The 25,847-nt window shown below is 40.0% G+C and overlaps 1 protein-coding gene across 1 annotated transcript in view; it reads left to right on the plus strand.

The window, feature by feature from the left end:
• GPC4 (glypican 4) overlaps window positions 1–25,847 on the plus strand; it is a 100,382-nt gene that overhangs the window by 48,103 nt on the left and 26,432 nt on the right. Inside the window, exon 2 of the mRNA XM_069464387.1 lies at window positions 19,501–19,659. Within this exon, the coding sequence (XP_069320488.1) occupies window positions 19,501–19,659 (159 nt within the window). The remainder of the gene's footprint in view (window positions 1–19,500; window positions 19,660–25,847) is intronic.

Consider the following 25,847-nt stretch of genomic DNA (forward strand, 5'->3'; position numbering starts at 1 on the left):
TGACCAAGTGCACTTCTGTGCAGTATTGGACAAGTTCACCTATACTTGCAGGGCCTTCGTCTCCTCTTCCATAAGCTGAGAAAATTAGATCCCAAGATCTTAAATTCCTTCCAGTTCTCAGTGGTTGTGAGCCTCTTGATAGCAAAGTGATCATTTCCTCATTTCCTGACATGCAGACTGTTTCCCTGTTTTCCACTCCCAGAAAACGAAAGGTGATAATGGGAGGTGAGGAGTAGGAAAAACTGTGTATCTTTTTCATAATAAAATGATTGAGAGTGTTTGTGGAAGTGTGAAAGAAAAAGCTATATGTTTAACAACAGAAATAAACATTATTCCTCAGACCACTGGGTACGGATGTGCACGTGTGGTTAATTCCTATTACTGAACCAGGAAAGGTATTGATTACAATTTAGCCAGGTGTCCCTTGGCCTCTCTGCCATGGCATTCCCAGCTCTCTGTCAGAATAGCAAACCATGGCTGACATTTGTTTTTCCAAAAGGAATACTATTTGTCCCCATTCAACCGTTAGCCTGGCTTTTTTGACCTGACTTACCTGTTCTTTGTAGTGAGAGACAGCAGTACAATGGCTGGGAGCTTGAGGGGGTCCACAACCCTTTCTAGGGCCACAGCAGCACTCATTCCTCACTCAGAGAGGAAACAAGGAGTTTACAAGCTTTCACTGACAAGTCATCATTGTGTAGGTTTTCATGAAATAAAGATTCTGTGAGCCATCACACAGGGCTGTTTTTAGGACAGCCCTCACAGAGGACATTTGTTCCTTCCAGAAATGCTAGCAATATTGTAAGCTTTTCATCCCTTCTTTAGCAAGGCTTTACTCTGGTGCTTTTAGTGTCTGATCCTGCTAAGAAGTAGGAAATGTTAAGAGGGCATTGTTCTAAAGAAATGATCTCCAAATATCAATGCTAAGTGCCGTCTATGACCACACACTTGTTCATTTATTAATCTAAAATGCCTTATGAGACTGGGAGCAGTGCTAGGTTTATATCAAAGTTCAATCTCCAAAGCATGGTCATTGAAAATTATAAAGCCATTCTTAACTTGTTCTTTCAAATGTAGCATGTTTGTATTGTTTGTGTTACATGTAGGGCATAGATATGGCACGTGACATTTGGTACATTGGCATTTTTAAAATGAAAGTGTGGCCTACAGTTTTTTCCTGCTGCTTCTGTTCCTTTCTCTGTCCGTACTCTTCAATGTGTTTGTCTCCATTATTGTATTTAATTTATTTTGGAGTCTTGTCCTTACTAAGAATCCTGCCTTATCACATTTTCTCTTTTGCGAGAGAAGAGCACCTTTTCCTTTTGGGCACTCTAATTTACAGGGAAATGAATGATATAATTTACGCAGTTTTATTTTCCAGAAAACTTTGTTATTTTGGCCTTCAGTGAAACCCAGGTTTTGTTCCATTTCATTTCCCTGGAGCACTTAATACATTTTATGACAAAGACCAGCAATGGTGCTTTTCTGCTGTGTGTAAGCGCTTGTTCTCAGGCATGTGGTTTGAGAGTTGGCTTTAGTTAAGCATCTTATTTTTATTTCCTTCTTGGATGTTTTGTATCTATTCTCTTGGAGTCCAAGTTGTCTTGAGAGAAATAAAGAATGGTGTGAAGTGTATTTAGCAGTCTTTCTTCCCAAATGGAGAACTATGTGTTTGAAGAAATAAATAAGCCCTTTCTAAGAAATACATGCTATTTTCATGTTTATTTAACTCTTTTCTTCTAAATCTTCTGGGATTAATATTTTTGGAAATGCGAAGCAGCTGTTTGATGCCCTTTGAAAGGAGTAACAGCCTTGCTGCTGCTTGGGTCAGTCTTCTAGTGGTGTGTCTCCAGGAAAGACATCGCACTCAGGTGGAAGGAAAATGAATGTTCTGTTTTGAAACACTTGAAAGGTTATAAATGTACACCAAACAAATCAGTTTCCTTAATAAATCACCCCATAGGTCTTTTCTCTCATCTAGAACTTTTGTCAAGCTCTGGAGTTGCAACCGCTATCAACTGTTGACCTTTTGCTTGAGGTTTTAAAATAATGACCTAGTTATCTTGCCTTATCTGAAAAGAAAATATTTTCAGTAAGAGATTTTTGCAGATAATTGCCCTTTTACACATCGAACTGTCTTTTTAAAATATTCTAAGCATTTCGATGAAAATATTTCCAAAATATTTATTCCCCTGCCTTATTAAACAGAAGGATAAAAACCGCAATCAGTTAAAGAAGACCCAGGGTCATCATTATGAAAATCATTTAATAAATGGCTCTCTAATGCAGCAATGGCCTTAGGGCTCTTTGAAGTATGAGGAACTATTTGCCCCTGAGCTAAATGGCCACTGCTGTTGCTTCTGCCTTCCTTTTCAGCTGTCACTTCTGCTGTCATTGATTTGGGTTCACTCTTTGTCCCTTTTTAACCCAGGGCAGAACTGAATGTCTAGAAATCAGACAGCAGAGTTGGTTAAATATGCAACTGGAGTATTTGTGTGCAAAATAAAGGCTGTGTCACAGAGGGAGGCTTCGATCTTTTACAGTAAATTTCACAGACTTTGAATGCTTTTTTTTTTTTCAGCTTTTTCCTCTTCTTCTTCTTCTTCTTCATCCTATGCCGCCTCCTCCTCCAGAGCAAGGCTTCCCTTGCTTATTGGTTGTCACACAATTTGAAGCAATGTGCAAGTGAGCCATTGCTATACTTCTAATGTTGTTTATTTGAATAAGTTTAGTATATTAGGAGGTGATAAAAAGAGCAGTTCTAAGCCCTCCCCATATGCTTGATTAAAAGAAATAATATTCCCATCTTTCCGCACTGAACCTTAATCTGTTTTTGTTTGTCTTGTTTTCCCTTCCTCTTAAGGTAAATAATTGCTCTGATCTTTTTATGTAACTTCTGAATTTTCCTTATCTGCTTCGTATCTTTTAAGATTCAATGACAACACACAAGAGCATAGATACCTGATAATACTTTCTGTTGTATTTTTTTGTATCCTCAGGGTCCCCTTTATTTGTATATTCTCTTTGCACTGCCTACCCCAAGAGCTCTGGTTTATTAGATGAACGTGATTTTTCTCCTTTGCCAAAATATTTGATTTTCTCTCCCCCACATAGGCTTTATCTTCGTAAATGTGCAGTGATTTCACCTTTATTGTGAAGTTGGCCAGACTACTTGATATGAAAATGAGTCTTACTGGTTTTTACTTCCCAGAGTCCCTTCTGGAACACTTTTTATGAATAGGAATTGCATTGACAAGCACCAGTCTTTGGGGCACAGTGGCTGTCTGTAAAGACAGCCTACACATGTTGGCCAAAACAATTTCACCCTTGAGTTACTTCAGAACTAGCTGGTGGATACCATCTGGTCCCAGTGATTTATCTACTCCTGGTTTGTTGATTAGATGCAGAGCATCATGTTTACCACTATTTGATCTAGTACCTCTGACCTGCCGAGTTCAGTGTTCTGGTTTGGGAATGCGAATCTCGTTACAAGACAAAGCATTCATTCAGTCTCTCCACCATCTCCCTTTTAGCCCTATGTGATTAAGTGGTTCCTCTAAATGGCTTCCTCTCTTTGATAGAGCAAAAGAGTCTTACTATTGGCTTTGCGATCTCTTACAAGTTGCTCTTTCCTAGGTTTTATTTTATGTTTAACCTGCTATGCCTTATGGGATTTTCTCTCTTCCCAGTCTGCACTAGCTTTTTATTTTATCAAAGATAACTTCACTTCTTTTTACTCTGCCTTTTAACCACGTTAAAGGTTCTCTTGTCTCTCCAGCCCCCTCCCTCAAAATGTAAGTACTTAGGAACAATTATTCTGGGATAACAATAGGCAAGGTATTTTTTCCCTCTTTTTAAACTAGTCTGTAGGCATCTTGAGTGTTTACTTTTTGGAACTCTTTCTTTTCCCCTCAATAATGCCCTGGTTTTGTCATAGCTTCTTACTGTAATATGAGAAAAACCATGTAATGGATTTTGTACTTTTATTTTCCTCTCCCATGATGTTGTTGAATTTATAAGTGCTGTGATCACCAATTATATACTTGTTTATCCACAGTTACTTGGTTGCTCTAAGTTGCCCTTGGTTGCCCTATATACTACTCAGGACCAAGGCCAGGGTATCTCCTGGGGAACCTGTCCCTTCTTCCCTTCCTCCCTCCACCCCCAGCCCACGTTCTAGAAACACTTGTTCAGGAAACAGTCATTTCTCATCTCTCCAAACTTTGCCTGTACGTCTCGGCAGGTAAGCATTATGCTGATGAATATTTTTCTTGTTCATGCCTGTGACTCTTACGCACACACGTAAGAGGATAACAGGGGCGAAATCTATGGTACCAGTCTAAAGCCAAGTAGGGGGAGACCTATTTGACAGAAATATTTAAGACATAAAGAGAGAATAGGAGGCTATCAGGTGATAAACTGACAGACGCTCTGAGGTAGATATACTCTCATCAGCAACATCAAAAAATTGGCACTTAAATGCATCACAGTTGTGCAGAGAGCTGTCATTTCCATCTTTGTTCTCCCTTTCTTTGATGTGATGGGGAACAGACTCCCTTCATCTCAGGGCGGATTTTGTTTTCTTTTTTTTTTTTTAATTTGACATACATTTACCCTTAGACAGTCTAAATTTCAGAATTACCTGCCTTTATTTCATAAAGGAGAGAGTTCTTTCAACAAAATGATTGGCTATTAGGAAGTAATTGATCATCAGGACAGTAGAGTATAGTATATACTCTGGGGACACAGATTTTTTTTTTTAAAAAAAGGTCAGATGCATATGTAAGCAAATAAAGAAGTCTTGTTATTTTAATCTTAATTTTATTCATAAGTGTAGGTGCAAATGAATCATAATTTATATGTAGAAACATTGGATATAGTTACAAAGTTAATTCCCCAAAAAATTAGGTCAGACTATGTGAAATTGCTAATCCCTGACCTGTTTGACCTAAAATAATGGCAATCTCATATGAATCAACCTTTAATATTTTGTTTTTAATTTATCTCAAACCTTATAACAGAACCATTTCAAAACCAAAGAAAAAAGTCTCTAGCCTGTGATCCCGGAGCACTGTTATAGGCTGTAGCCTGAATTTTTATCAAGGGACCGTCTTGCATTTCTGCTAAATAAAGCTAAATTGCCATTTGATGGGTAATTTTTAGAAATAAATGTTTCCTAAGACTAATAATAATAATAGCCACAATAATAAAAAAATCAAACAGCACACTCTTCCCTTAGTTTAACATAGCTGAACCCTGAAACATAGAAAGGATCCCCTTTCCAAGAAACGTACAGCATCTTCATGTCAGTGTTCATAACAATAGCTACTATTGATGGAGGGACTGTACGCATTTAATGCTGCAACAACGCTCTGAGGTGAGTCCTGTTCTTACTCCCATTTTACAGATGAAGTAGTGTCAGGGAAGTTAAGCGACTAGCCCAAAGTTGCACAGCTGGTAAGCAACAGAACTCAGCCTAAACTCAGGCCTGTTTAACTCTGAAGGCCTGTGCTTTCCATATAACATGATGCCTACCTGCCTCAAAGACTCAGAATAGAAAGAGTTCAATCAGAACAATTATAGCTCATTTCTTACATTGTTCTAACACATACACTACACAGCATGTAGTTAGATAGCAAATTGCACTCCAGACAAGCTTTTCTGTTCTTTCTTGAGTTTCGTGCTTGTTGTGATTTTATTCGTGATTTTTGTTTTTGAGACAGGGTCTTGCTTTGTCCCCAGAGCTAGAGTGCAGTGGCATTATCATAGCTCACTGCAACCTGAAGCTCCTGGGATCAAGCGATCCTCCTGCCTCAGCCTCCCGAGTAGCTGGGAGTGCAGGCATGAGCCACCACGCCTGTCTAAGTTTTTCTATTTTTTGTAGAAATGGAGTCTCAGTCTTGCTCAGGCTGGTCTCGAACTCCTGGCCTCAAGGGATCTTCCTGCTTTGGCCTCCCAAAGTGCTAGGATTGTAGGCATGAGCCACCACGTCCGGCCTTTATTCATGTTTTATACTGAACTGCTCTGCTTGAGGGTCCTTGGCGATGCAGAGGAAGCTAAAGCTCTTGGTTCTCGAAGAGCCTAACCCTTCCTGTTCTTTAACTTTGAGTTCTGCATGCTGTCCCAAGGCTACCAAATATGTCAGTGCTGTTAGAAGAGTTTTCACCAGTAAACAAAATGCATCATGATTGTTACTTAACATAGGGTGATTTTGTAATAGTCGCTGACATAATTTCCGTTATGCAGCCCCAAGTCGTGGATTCATGAAGGTCCATCTCTCCCGCTTACCCATACCCACCCAATCATTAGGCCAAACGGAAGCTCATACTTGGTGTCACTGAGTAGCTCCGCCAGTACATGTTTATGAAACTTGAGACTGAACTATGATTCTTTTCCAAGCTCATTCAATTCTAGTATAGTCATTCCGTATGATTGAACTTAGTAGAGTACGTTTACTCTAATAGAGTAAGTTTGAGTTAGGCTAGTTAGGCTTTGTGTTAGGCAGTGTTAATTGTCCTATGTTAAAAATATGACTTATGGACAAAAACATAAGCATATTTTCTAGATAGCCTGGTTGAACTCAGTCTAATTTAGGTAATTCATTTGCAAAAACCAGGGCTTATCATGCTGGACATTGATTTTCATTTCAGCTTTCGAAATGGCCTTTATTTCTACACTGAAACTGATTTCAGAATATGATTTAAAGTATGTGCTGCTATAACGTCACATACAATTTGGGATTATGCTGTCTTGACTCAACATTAAAACATAGGATTAGGTAGATTAAAAAAATAAAATGTGACCCTGCACGGTTTATGATCCTGTGGAAGATAAGGAGAACAAAGTGAGCTATTCTGTTCTTTCGTACTTCTAGTCACTGGTACTTTTTAAAGTGTACTACAGTGTTTACTAATTCAAACAGATAAGCACTGAACTGCCAAGTATTATCTTTAAAACAAGACCAACATTTAATTCAGTTGTCATTTGTTCCCACTCTTAAAGGTACTTTAACAAATTGCCTCTTGTTGGTTACTATGGGATCAGGAAAAACTAGGAGCTTGTGTAAACATGCGTGTGTCTGCAAGGAGAAGGTTACTTTATGTTTCATTTTCCTTCGAAGTACCTTTAAGTGCACTCTTAAAATATAAAATATATCCTGAACCACGTACTATTATTCGTTTTCCACATAGGATAAAGCATCCTCAAGGAGAAGAGCCGAAAACAAGTATATTAAAGTGACTTACTCTTTTCTGGCAGAAGGTTCTGGTACAAAATTGGGTCCTTGAATTTTTCAGATGAGGCTGTATTTATTGCCCTTCTCTAAGAAGGGCCATTTTAATAATTTTTCCTATCACATCAAAGACTTTTCATAATAATTGTAGTCAATAGTTGCAGTAGCAATGCTGTGCCATCTGCAGGCTCTGTGTAATGGAAACTAGGGAGGAAAACATGTCCCTCTGCTTGACGGGAGTTGCCATGGAACCTAAGGCCCTGGTGCCAGATCACCACTCGCATTAGTTGCAGGTGACCCTCCCACTACTGGGCCCTGGGTCGTACACCATCTTCCCTTTCTTCCTCCCTCTTTTGGCTCATTTCTTTCCAGTTCTTTCTCTGTCACTCCTGCCCCTTAGTGGCTGCAGGCCTGAACCTCCTCATCCTCCATGGTTGTTGCCCATCCGAAAGTAGCCGATGGGCCACATTTTGGGAGTAGAAGAGTAATTGGAACTTCTTTGCGATCATATGTTTGACCAGATTAGTTGCTTTATGAGTGGGTAGTTGGCCCATCGCCCAAAAGAGTTATGGAGGGCAAGCTGGATGTTGAAATAATTGAACAAGCACCCGCTCACCCACTTGGACCAGGCCATAGAAAGCTGTCTGATACTTTCAATTTGTGAGCATCACATCTCAACCTTGTCTATTGGCCAGATTTCTGAAGTGCTGGTGCCTCTCTTAGGTCCTGTGACAGACAACACCATTCCATAATATAGTGACCCCAATGTCAGCCCCATGGAAGCAACCATCAGTTCTTCTTAGAAGTTCAAATTAGAGTGGCTCCTGTCCTTTCATCGCTGCCCAAAGCAAAAGTGGTAATAGGCAGCTCTTTCATTTTTGGTTATCCGACAGTTCTGCAGGATCGGGCCAGGCCACCTTCAATGCACTTTTTGGAGCATTCACATCTAGGTCTGTGGCCCAGTGGTGACTAAGAGGCCTCTGGTCTGGCAGGCCTGTATCTGAAGATGGCCAGGAAATGAATAGGTCTACACAGGGACTTGGAATACATAGCAAATGACTGGTTTCTCTCTTTTCTTTGTCATTTGCTGGCAAAGAGGCATCACTTTTCCATTTTCTCTAAGGAAGTAAATTAAGTGAGCACATTAATACTTTAATTTAGTGCCCAAGATCTGCCTTTGTTTTTCCTTCCTTGTGATCCTTAACAAACCAAGGAAAATGGTTTGTGGCTGGCATGACAGCCGGGCTGAAGAATCGGCCAGTCGAGTCCTTGCATTTGACTTCAGGCACCTTTTTATCGGAGTTTTACAGAGCCCAGGGATTATTCCCAGTGTGGTGGGGAGGGACCGTGTAGTATCTCAATTCCTTCACTGTTTAGTGGATCAGTCACTTGAGGGCATAGATGCTCCTCTGCTACAAAAATTGAATGGAGCCATGCCAGTGATTTATTGACTATCCAGGTAAAAGTGTAGGGTAGCTCGCCATCAAGTGACTAGATTTAGAGCCTTTAAAAATCAAAGCATTGACATCTGAGATTTTTTTATTGATTTGAATGTTTAGTGACTTCTAATTTGTCAAGTTAAATAAATGAAACAGCATTGGTGTGAGAAGTCTTTGTCCTGTAGAGATCTTGCTTTGTTGACCAAGAAAGGTGGCAGAACTAGGTCGTAAGAAGTTTGCTTATCTTCCCACCCCCACCCATCATGAGATTCTGCTGAGTCCATGCTACTGTCTTGTGTAGTTTTGGATGACTCAAAAAATGGACACAGCCTGTCTGGCAATGTATAGGTTATATTTGAGTGTGTGACTCTTCTCCTATTTTGTCCCAAGGCACCTCTTATGGCACATCTGTTGAAGTCCCAAAGTAAGAAGAAGCAGGGGTTAAGTGAATTTGTTTCTTGGGCTTGGGGTGTTCCAAGATAAGAACCCAGGACCTCAGAGATCTTTTGGAGATGGGTGGGTGGAAGAACCAGATTATAGAGTAAGAAGGAAAGAGAAAAAGCCTATAGAACAACAGTAAAATCCACGTCTGTTCATCTTGTAATTTTCAAGAGGGCGGAGACCAAGGCTTTTGTATTTTCCGCACTGACGGATGGCATCTGGCACATAAGAGGCACTTGATAGATACTACATTAAGCACCAACGATGTTTTCGTGTTGTCAAATTGGGTCAAAGGTTGGTTTGGGAGAAGTGAATGAATTCTTTGACTTAGACTTGGGGAAAATGTTAGGACAGAGTTCCTTCCATTCGTAGATAATCTCTTGAGGTAGACTAGTCAAAGCAGCTAGGTCAAGAAATGGTAAATATACGGGACCTTCTAATCCTAATGAACAAATCAAATGTAATTAACAGGTCTGATCCTAAAGGAAAGGTTCTGAAAGGTGAGGTTGGGGGATGGATTGGTGTCAAGGAACTAGTAGATGGCCACTAGGGTAAGTCCCAGTCAGACCTGTGGTGTCTCACTAATAAGGGCAGGCTGGTAGAATCTAAACTAAAGGGTGAGAACACTGAAAAATTAAGAAAACTCAATCTTCTAGGAAAGGCAGCCTCATTTCTGTAATGAGGAGAATCTGTGCTTTGCTAGTGACCTTGTGCATTTCAAGGGGCTAATGCCTGTGTAGACAAAGGGAAACCAGTGCATGTGACCCATTTGAGCTTTCCCACCAAGCCAAGGAAACTGAAAATAACTGGTATCACCACAGAATTGTGGGACTTTGAGGCTGGAAGCAAAGGGTAAAGAATAAATAGGTGATTCTCTGGATAGTGACATCAACAGTGGCATTCTCACCAAGATTAGGACTGAGATAGGTTTGACTTACAGCTCCAGGAATTGACCAGAGAGGATGTATGTGTATGTTGAAATCTTTGTGAACAAAACTTTTCTAAATAGCCAAGAGTCCATTAAATGGGCTCAATTTCTAGAGTGTATGCCCCAACGGTGGCAGGCCCAGCTGCTAGGGTACTAGACAGTGGGGAGGAGGAGTTTTTTTTTATTTTCACTGAAAGTGGCATGATTCATACCGTATAACATGCTGCTTAAAGACTTTTCACGGCCGACTGGGAGGGTTGGGGAAAGTCAGCCTTGCAAAACGAGGGGGAGTGTGAGGAGGGCTCTGCCCCTCCCCTATCTGCCCATGCTAAGGTTCAGAAGAATTTTTCTCTCGTATTATAAAATTAACCCTTGTTCAGTTGTGGCTCATGTCCATGTCCATGGCAACTGGGACTAATTGAGCGTCCTTCAGTGCAGATCTGTATTAGAGTAAGTTGCAACTTACCATGACCTTTAACAAGGATTTTGTGGCAGTGGGCTTTAAAGGATGTAATGAAGCACAAACGTTGACAAGTGTTTTCTAGACAGTAGATTTACTGAAAACCTCTTCTCACACTGTATTTTGGGGGGAAGCATTGTAGGTATACTGTGAAAGGGAGGGCTAAGAGAAGTTAAAGAGGGCTTTCAGCCTCCTTTCCACCCAAGCTGAAAGCAATTACTCAAAATGAAAAGAATTTAATGTTAAAAATGGTCATAACCCACACAACTCATGAAATGTACGTTTTTAAAGAAAGGCTTTAATCATTCTATTAGAGCAAGTGCCTGGTATCTGTGAGCCTCCCCACCCACCGCCTGCCTTTTCTTCTACACTTGTGGCCAACTCAGCTGCTGACTCTTTCTGATCTTGCTGTGAAACCTAAATGGCTGTGGTAGGCTAGCTGAGAATGTGGTTCTGGGGGCTTCTTTAGAGCTTATTTGGAAATAATAAGGAAAATCACCTGCTGATGGAAGTTGGTGTTTAGTCAGGCCCCTTGGGGCAGGAGGAAAGGAGTGTGTCCCCTGTCTTCCTGAGGATACTTTCTGCCTTTTGCTTCCTCTGAGGGCTTGGGATCATTGTGCACAGGAGACTGCCCCCAGGGGACATCCCTGGGGATGCAGAGAAAGGGCAAGTTGCAGGCGGCAGATGGCCCTGCCAAGGCCTCGATCTGTCTGGGATTATGATGCACGGCTTGGGGATGCAGGTTCCAGAGAAAAAAATGTCCTTGCCAGGGAGGTTTCCTGTCTAGGCTGCTTTTTATCCATAGCTGAATGTCTAACTGAGGCTGTAACAGACATGATCCATTCTGGAGGGGATCTCAGTCTTTATACAGTCTCTCATATCTATGTGTCTGTCTGTCAGCCTCTCTCTTTCTCCCCCCCTTCTCTCATCTGTCCCTCCCCCCTCATCTCTCTCTCTCTCTCTCTCTCATCTCTTTCTCTACAAAGAAAACCTCAGAGTTGGAGGGAGGTGGGAGGTGGAGTTGGAGGGAGGTGGGAGGTGGAGTTGGAGGGAGGTGGGAGGTGGAGTTGGAGGGAGGTGGGAGGTGGAGCGTGAGAAAAATTTACCAGAAAAACAAGAGGAGAGTTGCAGAAGTCTTAATTTCATAGGCACTGTGTAACAAACATCCTCAGTCTCTCTATTTTTTTTTTCCTTTTAAAAAGCTTGAAATTCAGATGTGGCTCCTTCACATCACTTGCATGACTCGTATGAGTCTCAAATCCGTGGAGGCATTTGGAATCATTTATTTATCTCTGGGTGTTTTGTTAAATTTCGGGCCCAGTGAAAATCATAAGTTAGTATTTGAGAGAAATTCTCAAATGATGCTACCAAGGTATGTGCACTTGAATCATTGACAGAAAAGATCTTCTTTGTTAGTTGTAAAACAAGTAAGAGCGCTCCATCTTTGCCTGCCTTCCCTTCACTATCCCCCAAGGGCCCCCAACACACTTCTGTGAGCCTTTTATTAGCACTGACTGCCTAGGAAGTATTTACAAGAGCCTCAGAATTCTTGAGGAATTTTGGGTTTATCGCTAATATTACTGTGCCTATTGAGTCTTGGAGGCAGTGGCTGTGAATTTGCAAAATAGATGCTGTTGCTCTGCTGCCCAAGTTGATGGTAACACAAGGTTAAAGTGTGTATTTCAGGCCATTCCGTTTGATTCGGTATGCCTTACTTAATACACCTTGGTACAGTTAAAATGGGAGTCTAAGATTGTCAGATATTAGCCTCCATTCAGTATATGCTTATCATTTAAAAACCAACAAGAAGCCCTGCTTGATTTCTATCTGGAGTGCAGTTTAAAGCTATTGCAAGCTCCCTGAAATGAAGTGTGGAATTTTAAAGTAGCAACTCTGACTCTTCCAACTACACTTACACAAAGTTATTCTTAGAAAAATATAATAAAACTGATTTTTGAAATGTCTGTGTTCCTGACTGGCCTTCCCTATCCTACCTTGGAGGATTAGTGGACCTAAAAATAATTGGCAGTCTTAAGCCCTCCAGAGCTATATTTTGGCAAGGTTTTGCAAAATGCTAACTAGCTGCATTTCTCCTACTGATTGGTAGGTGATCTCAAATCATACATCTGCATAATGACTGTAATTTATGTGCTTTATTATTAAGGTTTAGGTCAAATGACTTCAGGCTTTCAATGTGTATAGCACATTATATGCAGTAATTTCACTCCTTTTTGGAAAGGGGGGAGGATGGATTAATATATACGTTCCCCCACCCCCCTGGGATTATTAAAAACCTTTGGAGATTTTCTTTCTTTGTTCCCATGAAGCAGAGCATGTATGTTCCTCGTGGGGTTCTTAGGTAGCATGGAGGGCTGGAGTTATACAGCAACCTGCATTTTAGCTCACTCCGTGGCTATGTGAATTTAGATCTAAGAAATGAACAGAAACTATTTTGGTAATGCTTTGGACCAACAGCAAAGAATTGTTTTACTTTCAGAACAATAAAAATTAGAGAAAGGACAAAGTCGCAATTGAGGGATTAAGAAAATTGCCCCAGCAAATAATAGCTTAATTTAGGTCCCCAATATTAGAATTACATCAAGTATTTATATTTTTTGAAAGCATGATGAAAGTTTTTCCCTCCCTGGCCACATGTATTTATCCCTTTTACTTTGATAGCCAAGACTTGCTTTTTTTAAAAAAGTAAACATTTTATCTTACTAGAAGAATTTTAGCTTTATAGAAGTTGGGAAGATAGCATAGAGGGTTTCCTATATCCTGCCCCAAGAATCCCCTATTATTAACATCTTATGTTAGGGTGGCACATTTGTTACAATTTGATGAACCAATATTGATGCATTATTATTAACTAAAGTCCGTAGTTTATTTTAATTTCCTTAGGGTTTTTTTTTTTTTGGTAACAGTTTTATCAAAATATAGCTCATGTAACAAATAATTAACCCATGTAAAGCATACTTTAAATATTCACAAAGTTGTGCCTCCATCACTAAAATCAATTTTTCGTCTCCCCAGAAAGAAACCCTTTACCTTTTAGCTATCACTCCCACTTTTCCTCCCATCCATCCCCCCCAACCCCCAGCCATGGGCAGCCACTAACCTACTTTGTATCTCCAGATGTGCTTATGTTGGATATTCTATATAAATGGAATTGTACCACATGGACTTTTGTGACTGGCTCTTTTTACTTAGCCATCTTTTTAAGATTCAGCCATGTTGTAACATATATCAGAACTTCATTATTTCTCATAGCTGAATAATATTTTATTATGTAGCTACAGTATACAATATTTTGCATGTCCATTCATCTGTTGATAGAAATTTGACAATTATGAATAATGCTGCTATGAACATTGGCATACAAGTTTTTGTGTGATCTCCTTAGGTTTTTCCCCTAATATCCTTATTCTGTTCTAGGATCCTATCCAGGAGAAATACCGCATTATATTTTCATCATTATGTCCCCTTAAGCTCCCGAGGCTTTGCTTTTGATGGCCCTTTAAATGTCCTGGTTGATGGCTTGGTTGCCCTGAGTTCACCATTACCTATGCATGCCATTCAGCTCCTACTTGGTGTGCTCTGCTTCCACATCTTCCTGAACTAGCTGCTCTCCTTGACCCCTCTCCCTTACCTAGGACAAGTTGTCAGAAATGTCTCTTCATCCAAAACTTCAGTAGCTTATCTCAGAGTATAATAGATGTTCTTTCTTTCTTTGTTTGTTTTGTAATTGCACTGTTTTATAGTTACATAATGCTTCCTTGTTTACAAAGGGCTTTTTTAGTGAGTAAGTGACTTTCCCAAGAGCCTCCCGTGAATCATGTAAAGCTGGGCCTCAAACCCATATCCCTGGCTCCCAGATCAGACTTCTTCCCCCTAGACTACCATTAGCCCTGCGGAATAAAAGATCCAACTCGTGTTAAGTATTTGGGACCTTTTAAATCCACTCCTTAAAGACCCTTCCTCCAGAGCTAAGTTTTCTTCATAACCCAAGTGAGGCACTCAGTTTCTTCAAGAAAGGCCAATGCAAAATTGTCTCTTATATTTGCAGTTTGCTTAGTGCTTTCCACTCTGTCCTTCTCAAATATTCCTCACTGCAGTCCTTACCCTTAGGATACAGTTTGTGTCTCTTTTATTTACCAAAGGCATTTGGTTGCTTTACTGGCCAAATCAGTTCAGGTACAGAGAATGTCTGCCTTAAAAATCACACTGGTGTAGGCAAGCCTGGGTTCTCTGCCAGTGTCTGACAATTGTTTCTGGCCCATTTTCCTCCATTTAGGACACTGGGGGAGTAATCACTCGAGATTTACTTGGTCTCCTGCAGGTACAGAAAGAAAGCTAACACCTTAGTGGTAACTACAAATATTCCTCTATGACCACCGCACTCCCCAAAAAGTGTAAGAATCAGAGAGACATTTTCTTGGGAGCTAGTTGGATTTCAAAATGAATTTTCTGAGACAGATGTAGAAAATGATTGTTAGATATAGTTGAAAATAGTCAAGTTAGTAGGAAAAAAGCTGAGGGCTGGCCCGAGAACCTAACTACCATTTCTAACATTTTTTATGGGAAGCTGAGTTTTGAGCAACTGAAAATAAACGAATATTAGCTGTACTCCCATTTGTACATCAGAGCCAGCATTTGGTGAGAAGAATATCTGAGATAAAGTGAGAAAGCACAGTTCTACAGATTGTTCACCCCAGAGCGTTGTTAAATGATGGAATAGATTCCCCATATTCAGTGCCTACCTCTTTAACCATTGATTTGAAGTGCTTCAAAAAAAAAAAAAAAAAAAAAAAAAAGAACCAATACACACTTGGCAGGATTGAGAGTAATTTATTGTGATTGTCTTTGTTCAGCTTTGAAAACTAAGGCATTGATATTAAGAGTAAAGAGAAATTACATAGAGCTGTGTGATTGAAAAAAGTTTGGCTCTTTCGAGTGATTTTTTTGTTTTTAATGCCATAGAGTTAAGCTTTAAAAGCACGCTTCATTGAATCCCGTCCAAGCCCCCTAGGACAGGGCCGGGGGACCTTTTTTCTATTGAGGGCCACTGACCCACAAAGAAAAAAACTAATCAAGGGCCTTGTACGAAAAGCAACTTAATTTAGGTGCTTCCTTAGAAAACCATAAAGCATTCAATTCACCTGCTTTTTAAATTAAGAACAAGGAACTCTCAATAAGTACAACAAATAAAAAAAAAAAACCCTTCAGTTTCATGTATGCACAGTTAAAGAGGTGGGGTGGGGTAAGAAAGAACTATATGGGTAGAGTAAAAAAAGAGTGGAAAGCAGACAGGAGAGTTTTAAGGGCCTACAGAAGATAAGTGGAGAAGAAGCTATATATGTCAAGGGTCACAAAAGCAGGAGATTGATTTAGGGAAACAAGAGACAAACGACAATTTATAGATCATAACATACTCTTCACTGAGCTAGTGGATTAACTGATCAACTGCTAATCCCAAATCTTCTGCAGCTGGAATCCTGAAGACTTTCTAGCAATAATTCCTAAGGAAGGGTATGTATCAGAATCACCTAGAGCCCCTTTTAAAAAGTGCACATATCCAATGCTACCCCCACAGTTGCTGTCTACCTGTCCCATATCGATTCAGTTGTCCCTGTGTTCAGCTCTCAGCCTAAAGGAAACATTGTGGCAACTTTCTTAAATGAGATGTATATAGGATCACCAGGTTTAGAAAGGAGATCTCCAGAAAGAAAAGGTATTTCTCATTCAGGCACAGCATTTTGGAAACAGCCTCAAACACATAAAACAGAATGGCTTTCAAAGAATATATATGCCCTGGGTTTCAAAAGAAACCATTTTTGGTACTTAAAGTCGAATTATTCAAATTTTTTAAAAAACCAAATGAGTTGCTTGAATTCTCAGAGATTCTTACCAGAACAGAGAGCTATAATTCCATTTTCACATATGCCAAGACTGTCCCCTTTTCCTCCCTATTCTCAGCACTAACTGGTTATGGCACTGAATCCCCAGTAGCCCAAGTATGTCTTGGGGTTTAATTCACAAGTGTGTCTTGGACTGCATGTGTCTCAGGGCTTTTGGCAAGAATGTCAAATTACATTTTCAAGTAATGGTTTTAAGAAATGCAAACAGGATAAGCGGTGCATTCAGGACTCTATGGCCGAAAGCAGTAGCATGTTGGGGTGGGAACTTTGCACTGAGAGGAAATCCACTTTGCCAGCAGAAACGTTAGCCAGGTGTCTCTCCTGTTGTCACCCTTGACACAAGGCAAGCCTTTCACCATCAGAAAAGTCTTCCTGGAAAGATCTCCTGTCTAAGATGAAAGTGTACTATTTTTTGTCTTTTGTATTCGATATCACCAAAACAAAGATGTCCTCCCGTGTTCAGTCAAGTGTAAGCAGGTCTCCATGGGTCCTGCCGAGGGCCCTTGGTGGGTGTGAGATGACTGGAGTGCATGGGCTGTGCTGGGCCTTTTACGTGTGCCAGGGTAAGTGGTGCTGTCGACTTTCAGCAGGTTACCAGTAAAACTTTTCTTGCTGCTACACATTTTTGAAGAGTGTATCCTTAGTTATTGTAAATTTCCTGTGGGTAAATTTAAACCTCTCAAAGTCTAGCACCTTCTTCAATGGAGAAAATTATTCTTTCCTGCTGTCTCTTAGTATTTTCTTGCTTCAGTGTGTGTGAGTGTGTGTGTGTGCGTGTGTGCTCACACACACGTGCATTGGGGGTGGGGGAAAAGGGTGCTTTTCCTTGAACTTAGATGCCCATTTTGAGAGGATCCAGTAAGTGACCCTTTATTAATAATATATGGACCCTGTAAAGTTTAGGTGAACATAATTTATTTTCCAAACTCATGAATTGTTTTGCCTTGGAAATTCACACATACCACAATGGAATCTTTGCGGGGGCTTGAAAAACAGCCTATCCTATGAATTTTAGCCTGTGACAAACTTTTTAAAAGTATCAGCCCCCTTATTGTGAAGCAATTCGCTTAAATAGCTTCATGTGTTCTCATTCTGAACATTCCAATTCATTTTCTGTAGGGGGTGCGAGTGTGATGTGTAGTATTTAATAGAGCTATGGCACTATACCATTTGGGGTCCTTCATATTGTGTTAAGACCATAATGGAGGAAACCCTCAACCCTGAAACCAGGAGACAATTGAATCTCTCTCTGTTAATTATATGTCCCAGTACCAAAGGCCTGCTGTGAACTTGTGAAGCCAGTGAAGAGGGAGTTTTGTTTTTGGTTGTAACAAAGGTGTTTCCATAAAACAGCCTTAGCAACCCTTCTTTTTCACTAATGAGATCTAAGATATTCTGCAATTTCACGGCTCCAACTCTACTACACAATCTTTTTTATTTCCTTTTTTTTCTGTTGGTAGAATTATCTGTTGACCAAAGCTTTCAGACATGTCTAAGGAAACTTTTAGCAGTTTCTGGATGAGGAAGTTATTTGAGGATTGTTGCCCTTTCTCCCCTCCTTACATGGTCTTTTAATGATGCATACCCCCGTTTTCCTGATAATAACACTCTCCCTACTTTTTAATTGCCAGGAAGCAAGGATGATCGAGAACATATATGGTTGTGTAATTATTTGCATATGTGCAGTTGACAATCTAGTGTGAGTCAAATAAGTCAATCAAATAAATTGCCGACTCAGTTTCATCTGAACTACTGCCATGCCCCAAAGCTACCTTGATATCTATGTCAGGTAAAGGCCTATTTCCTGTCAATGGCCAGCTTATGGCCCTTTTCTTAACCCATGATTAGTGTTGTTAGAAAGATTTGCTTTTCACCCCCCAGCACTTTGTCTATTGGACACACTCAACATTGACAGATTCATATGTCTTCAACATATTCATTCCTGAATTCCTGAGATCTTGATTCTTTTCAGCCCCCTTCTGTCTTACACGGAACATGAACAGCAATAGCAGAAGACACAGTGCAATCCTTGTAAACATGTATACCACATTATACCACACTAATACCGGAGCAACTAAAGTGTCAGTACCTAGTGGGATTTATTTTTGAGTGGTACCACATCTCTTGGTCATTATGAGGGAAGGGGAATTGTCTCCTCAAAGCACAATTTTTGTTCTGTGACAGAGGAGGAATAAGGTGGGGGAACTATAGGGCGTATAGAAAGAACCCCGCTAAACCCTCATCTCCAAACTGCAAGCACAATGCAGTTACTGTCAGGGAGGGGAGATACTTTGTAGGTTGGGCTGCTGTAGAGTGGTGTATCTTTGACATTTCCCTTGATTCTTAGGGCTGCATCACCATTAAAGATTCCATTCATCGGAAACTGTGAGTCTATGCTGGGATGAGTGGCTACACCATACAGCATCATAAGGTACATATAGTCCTTGACATCTACACAGAAGACAACTGGATAGAAATCGAGGATTGTTCACCATCAGCTCTTTGTGATTTATCATAGACTCAGATTATCCGGCATGAACTCCCATAGTTCTCTCTTTGCTGACAACCCCTTGAAAATGCAGGAATCCTTGGCTTCCCCACAGTGTAACTATTGCACATATATTTGCTCAGTTTTTGGTTGTTGGCACATGTTTTATAAATCATTCTTCATTAAGGATAGTCTCTCTTGGAACATAAACTCCCTAATCTGGAAAAAGTATGTCTTGTTCGCATGACTTGTACAGTATTTAGCAATCGTATCTGAGGGAATTTATAAAAGAGACTACTTGATACTGAATGCTACTTCATTTGTTGGTCCCACCAATTTTCCTGTGGTTTATCCATTTCCCTGATTAGAAAGTTGTTTTGCCTTTTGGAGGAGGCTTTATTATTTTATTTTTCCAAGAAGGGAATACAATTTTGTTTTGGCTTCAAGAAACTTGTTATACACATGATGCCTGGGCCTTTTGCAGGAGCCTCGGAAGACTGAAATGAAGCAGAGTGTGTGCACCTAAATCAAACACTGCCCTCTTAGACTTGATGAATGATAATAGAGATTGACCATTCTACTTTTTATCTTCCAGGTGACCATTTGAAGATCTGTCCCCAGGGTTATACCTGCTGCTCTCAAGAGATGGAGGAAAAGTACAGCCTGCAAAGTACAGAGGATTTCAAAAGTGTGGTCGGCGAACAGTGCGATCAATTGGAAGCTGTCTTTGCTTCCCAGTACACGAAGTTTGATGGTATGTTATTCAAGTCACATTTAAGAGCTGACAGTTAAGTTCATACAATAGCTTTTTCAGGGCTTCTCGGTTCCCTTAGTGCTTGAGTTTTCTCTCAAGATGTTCTCCTTGTTGGATCCCGGGGGCAAGTTCACCCTGCAACTTTAGTGCTAGAATCCTTCCGATGCACTGGAATCTATATGGTAGGGATTATGGAAATATGGTCTCAAGAAGCCAAAAAAAAATAGATTAGTTTAATTTAAATGCTTTCATTTATTTTCTTGGGTGAACACAGAATAGTGTTGTTGACGCAAGTTCCTTAAAAAAAAAGGCTTCCTAATAAAAAGCAGGCATCTGAAAACTGTCTTAGTCAAAACAGCAAGAGAGATTTTACAGATGCAGGACTTCAAATTAAATTTCAAAATGGATCCCCCAAGACAACTAGAATTCCTAGAACACAGACAGAATTAAAGCTCAAGTCTTGAGCGTCCATGCTGCAGTGACCCAGAAGTGGCCACTATGCTGTAGTCTTCATTATGCTGGGCTCCATCCTCAGCCTCATTGGAACTTGGGCTCTGGCATAGTCTTTTCATGTAAAAGCCATGACCCAATCTAATCCCCTGTGCCAGACATGGTTTCTCACATGCACACTTTCTTTTAATCGTGAAGAAATAGCCAATATAAGCCCAATGAGAGAGAGACACTTCAATCCTATCTGATGCAATGTTACAGATAACAGACTTAACAAAAACAGAATGTGGGGTCCAAAACACCTCAGGATTCTTTTCTCGGTTGCTGTTCACTCAGTTTGAAGATCGTTATGAAGTAGATTTAGTTTTAATAGGAATGATTTCCTTTGTGCCTGTTTTAAAGGCCATTCTAATTACATAGCACCTTTGAAGGATGCTTTTCTTGACATTATGTGTGGTGAAGAAGTACAGGCAAATTTTCTAGATATGAAATGTCTTTGACTATTTCTGCAAAGGGCTTGTTACCATGGTGAGAAGTTAGACTAAATTAGATTTGATGTGGCTGATAAGGCAGTCCCCAGCTAAAGAACAGGTTGTATTTCAAATGTTGGCTTTGAGATGTATTATTTCAAACTTATAACCAATTTAATAAGTGTTAGTTAGGTTTTCAGGCTAGATCATGAATTATATTTACTCTGTAATGTAGTTGAACTAAAACACTGTCTATGTCATATGCCATTGATCCTACCCATCTTTCAAACACATTGCATGCAAAATTGTGTCTTAATTCTAGCTCCTTTCTTTGGATGGATGGGAATAATTTATATATCTCTGTATCCTCCTTATTACCCCATATCCCCTACACAAATGCCATAACTGTTAAGAGTATTTAACAGTATGTTGACACCACGTGAAAATGAGTGTTACTGGCAGAATATATCATTAGACCACCTGTCTATCTTGATCACTAAATTATTATTATTGAAAAGAATGATATCTCCTTGACTGTGGCATTTCTCATTCATGATAATAACCTAAGCATTTTCTTTGACTTTCGGGAGAAAACTTAGAAAGATAATTAGATGGTCATCTTTGAAAACTTTAAGACGTGGATATTTAAAAATTACCACTTAGGGGCTTCATAATGGAATTTAGAAGGAAAAAAATCCTGCTCTTTAGAAGTGGCTGTCCTGTTGGCAGCACGATGCAGTGGAGATAAAGCTGTTTATAAGTTCTAAGGCTGTCTCCTTCAAGTCACCCCATTTCTTGTTAGACTTGTCTCTTCCTGGCATGGAGCCCATAATCATTGCCTACAGGCCTGCTGGTTTAGCTATTCTTCCCCTTCTCGCTCCCCATGGTTTTATAGCAGTACCCCTATGATTCCAATGTGTAGTTTTTTTTTTAAACCATACAGAGAAACTTTATCAGCAAGTGTTAACATATGTTTTTTAAAAAGGACAGAAGGACAGTTTCTCTTGCCCTTCCCTACCTGGCTTCACATTCAATAAATATGTGACTCTCTGCCTTTTTCAGTTTCAAAATGTATCAAGAAAAATGATTATTAAACTCCAGTTTGTTTCCTATGACTTCTAATTAAAATGTGGCATAGACAATAGTTAGCCTAGATTAATTATTTTTTGAAGAAGTAGCTGAAATGGATTTGGTCTGGAGATCAGAACAGAGTTAGAATACTTTGTGTACATTTTCTCCAAATTAGGTTGTCTGACATGATGAAATAATTTTATATGGCAAAATCTCAGTTGACTAGTACCCAGCAAACTATAATCTTCTAGTGGGTGCTGCATTGATTGATTTTTAAGGTGGTCAATTAGGATCTTCCTACACTTGTCAATGCCTAATAATCCAGGGATGTTGAATAAAGTGCTGTAAGGGGGTATCTTGACTCTAAGAAATCCAAGGGTGGGTGATTTGGTCAAAGAATTGTCCAAACTACTATAAAAGCCAAACCCTGGGTCTTTGATGTGAATGGAAGAGAGAAAGTTGGGTAGAGTAACGAGATGGTGACTGGGGAACCAAGATGAGGTTATACAAAGACAACCGGGGACATGAAATGAGAAAATAGCAAAGGACTCATAAAAATATTCTGGGTCAAGCAACTTTAGAGGAGCACCTTTTGTCATCTCCAACTTTCAGAGCAAATTCAGAGTGGTTACCCTGACCCCAGGCAACTGCCTGTATCATCAAAACTTGCCTATGTCTATGAGATACTGCTCCTTTCTAAGGCAGGAACAATTACTTTTTTAAAAATATACTTTTCAATAAAGTTTGGGAGCTTGTAGGGAGTTAGCCTCCTATTATCAGAAATTATCCTATTATCCCAGTTTTCCATCATTCTACCTTGATTGTCAGGGTTCTAGTGCTAGCTCTGGCATTTTTGGACTCATCAGATTTGAGGGATGCATCCTTTCTCTAGTTAGGTCCTTTTTTGTTAGGTACTTTTAATTTTCTACTGTTTGCATATCTCAAGAGACTATGCAGTGTATAAATCAGTTTTTATCTTTTTTTTATTTTGGGGGGGGGACATGGTCTAGCTGTGTTGCTTGGGCTAGACTGCAGTGGCATCATCATAGTTCACTGCAACCTCCAACTCCTTGCCTCAGCTCCCCAAGTAGCTGGGAGTACAGGCCCATGCCACCATGCCTAGCTAATTTTTATAATTTTTTGTAGAGATAGGATCTTGCTGTATTGCCCAAGCTGGTCTTGAATTCTTGGCCTTGAGCAATCCTCCTGCCTTGGCCTCCCAAATGTTAGGGTGTTAGGATTACAGGTGTGCCCCACCCTCGCTCAGCACAGTTTTTAAGTTATAAACTCTGTGTGTGCGTGTGTGTGTGTGTGTGTGTGTGTGTGTTTGTGTGTGTGTATATGTGTGTGTGTGTGTGTGTGTTTCAGACCTGGGTGAAATACAAGGTCTGAAAACACAGACCCCCCCCCTCCCCCGGCCCCAACGAAATGCTCAAGTTTCCCATATTTTAAATGTGTACCTCTGAGTTTAAGGATTCACCTCTGTATTTTTCTATATTGTAATTTTTTTAATCCACTGCTTATCTTAGGATGTTTAGTACCAGAAATCTACCATCGTAGGCTGGAGACAGAGCCAGAGTATGATAGTGACAGAGCTAGCTGCTCCCCCTCTTGGCCAGTTCTGGGAATTGTTTTTGGTAGTAGAACTGCTAATTAACATAGCTGAATCAGTTGTCTCATGAATATGCTAATCACATTCTCAGTTCAGAGGGGTCAGGAAAAATTGTTTGGCAAAGCAAATAGAAATAGTAGAAGTGGGGCATAATCTGTGTTTTGGGACCACGACATAAAGACCCACCCACAAATGTCTAGCATTTTATGAGAGACTAGTTGTTTTTAAAAGAAGCACAGTTAAGAACCCAGATGGGTTAAGGTGATTAGAGATGCCATGTCAAATATATTTCTGAATTACATAGTAAAAACAATATAACAGTTATGAAGTAATATTATTGCTAAACAACTTGCTGTAGCAAACTGTTTGCTAGATATTTTGCATGTTTAAAGAAATCTTAAGGAAATAGAGATGTTGTCTGATGCTAGTCTATTGGGAAAACTTCCTAAATTTGTGATTTTTAGGAGCAAATTTAGTAACTTTGAACGGGAAGCAGAACACACTGAATTGCCATCCTGGTTCTGCAGCGAACCCCCTGTGACCTGGGGCAATTAACTGGGTCTCAGTTTTACCATCCATAAAATGAGGGGGTTGAGCTAGATGCTCTCTAAAAACCCTTTCAATTCTAAAAATTCTGCGAGAATCTTTTCAGCATGTGACTAGAGCAGCTGCTTTAGTGAAAGGTCTTACAAGATGTTAATTAGCCATCTGTATGGTACCCTCTATTTTTCCCCTATCATTTCTTAACTCTCAGCTACTTTCCCCAGGTCTTTGAAAACCCTCCCAGGAGCCTGAAGCTTGTTAACTTGAATAATAGTAGAAATTTTCTGAATTAGCTTAAAACGCCCATAAAAGAAATAATTGTCTGTCCCATCTATCTGCATGGGCCAAGTGTAAATCAGAGCGGCCACTCTTCCCTTCAGCCCTCAAGCCCCCTTGTTTTCTGTCATTTCCCAGAGGCAGGGCATGAAGCGCTCTTCAGACGTAGCCGGATCTGTGTTTTAATCACTGACTGAAAATTGTCTGTCATTCATATTGGCCATTAGTGCATTAAGTCAGTAGAAAAAACAGTTTGGAGGTTCAGTGAGTTGAAGGTGTAGGGGGGAGAGGAAACTTCCCCGTTCCCCCAAAAGTTCACTGAAAGATCAACTCACAATTAAGGCAGATTAATAAGAGGAAGAGGTTTACTTACCATGCTCATGGGGACAATCACAGAGTGATTACCCAATATCCCAATGGGATCCAGGTATTTTCACACACTCCTTTTAGAGTGAGGGGGAGCTGAGGAATATAGGCAATTCTGTTTAGGGGCAATAAATCGTTGCTAGTGTGGATGAAAGGACGGGGGAAACAGGTTGACTTGTAAATGATTCTCTTTGCAAATTAAATTAACCTGAGAGGTATCATATTTAAAATGATTTGGGCCAGGTCTGGTTGCATTCTTGATTATTTTCTTTCTTGCAATGTAGTGAGATCAACAGGGAAGGGAAAGTATGGGAAGGGAAGTCAATTGTTCTTTTGGTGGGTTCTTCTGGTTATGCAGAGAGAGGGAAAGTCCCTTCCAAGGGCCTGTTGATCTCTAAGGGCCTTTAATTCAAAATACTCCTTATACCAAGGAGTCATATTTTGGGGTGAAATTTCCTGAGCTCCTTCAAAGGCATTAGAATTCATAGGCCCATGAAAGTAATGAACTCAGTGGAAGTGAGCTCACCTTAAAAGACAAATATATCTAACTGAGCTTCACAGCCATCAGCTAAGCTGGAATTTTCCTGACCTCTGACCTTAAATAATTTTTAACTACATGCATTTATTATTGTCCTTTGTACAATCATAGTTATGTACTAAAGATTTCCTGGGAGGTTTTTAGGTTGAAATAAGTCTGAAACATCCTCAAAGTAAGTGTGTCATAGGTATGTATAGCACAATGTACAACATTTATTAGTTTTTAATCCTTGCCTTAGATTTCATTCATTAAGACTTCTTTAAATATTTTTTAAAAAATTTAAAACATCTGCTACAGTGTAGTGGGCAACATTTCACAGGCTGAGTAGCCACAGAAGTACAGAGAAAGACATGAGGCCTTCTAGCCTTCCTGCAAATGCAGTGTTCCTTCCAGATCATGTCTTTGATTTAGTTAGAAAGCACTGCTACTCCTTGCCTTTACAATTCTATTTTATTTCCCTTCCATGTGAAAGAGACTAAAAAGCTGGGTACTTTTGCTAATTCTCTTATAAATCCCTCTGTGAAACTTGACTGCCAGCTTACTGTAATCAAATCAAGAGCTCAGACAAAATGCCTACATTTCTCTATTGACAAAGGTTTTCTGCCTTTTTGAGTTGTTATCTGAAGTGTGACCAATTGCAGCTCTAGCATTGGCTATCTCGTTGGATTGAAAATGCTTGTGCGGCTTCTACAGAGCCCAAAGCACTTTTACTTTGGGCCTCTAATATTAGCTTTGACTTCAGAAGGCGTGACAATCAGCAAGAAGCAGTGATTTGTTTGGAGACAAGTAAATACATAGAACTTCAGCTGAACTGCTGCTATTGACTGTGTTGGTTCATTGCACTTTGGGTCTGGGAGTTTGG

The sequence above is a fragment of the Eulemur rufifrons genome, chromosome 30 (assembly GCF_041146395.1).
Source record: "Eulemur rufifrons isolate Redbay chromosome 30, OSU_ERuf_1, whole genome shotgun sequence".
Taxonomy (NCBI): domain Eukaryota; kingdom Metazoa; phylum Chordata; class Mammalia; order Primates; family Lemuridae; genus Eulemur; species Eulemur rufifrons.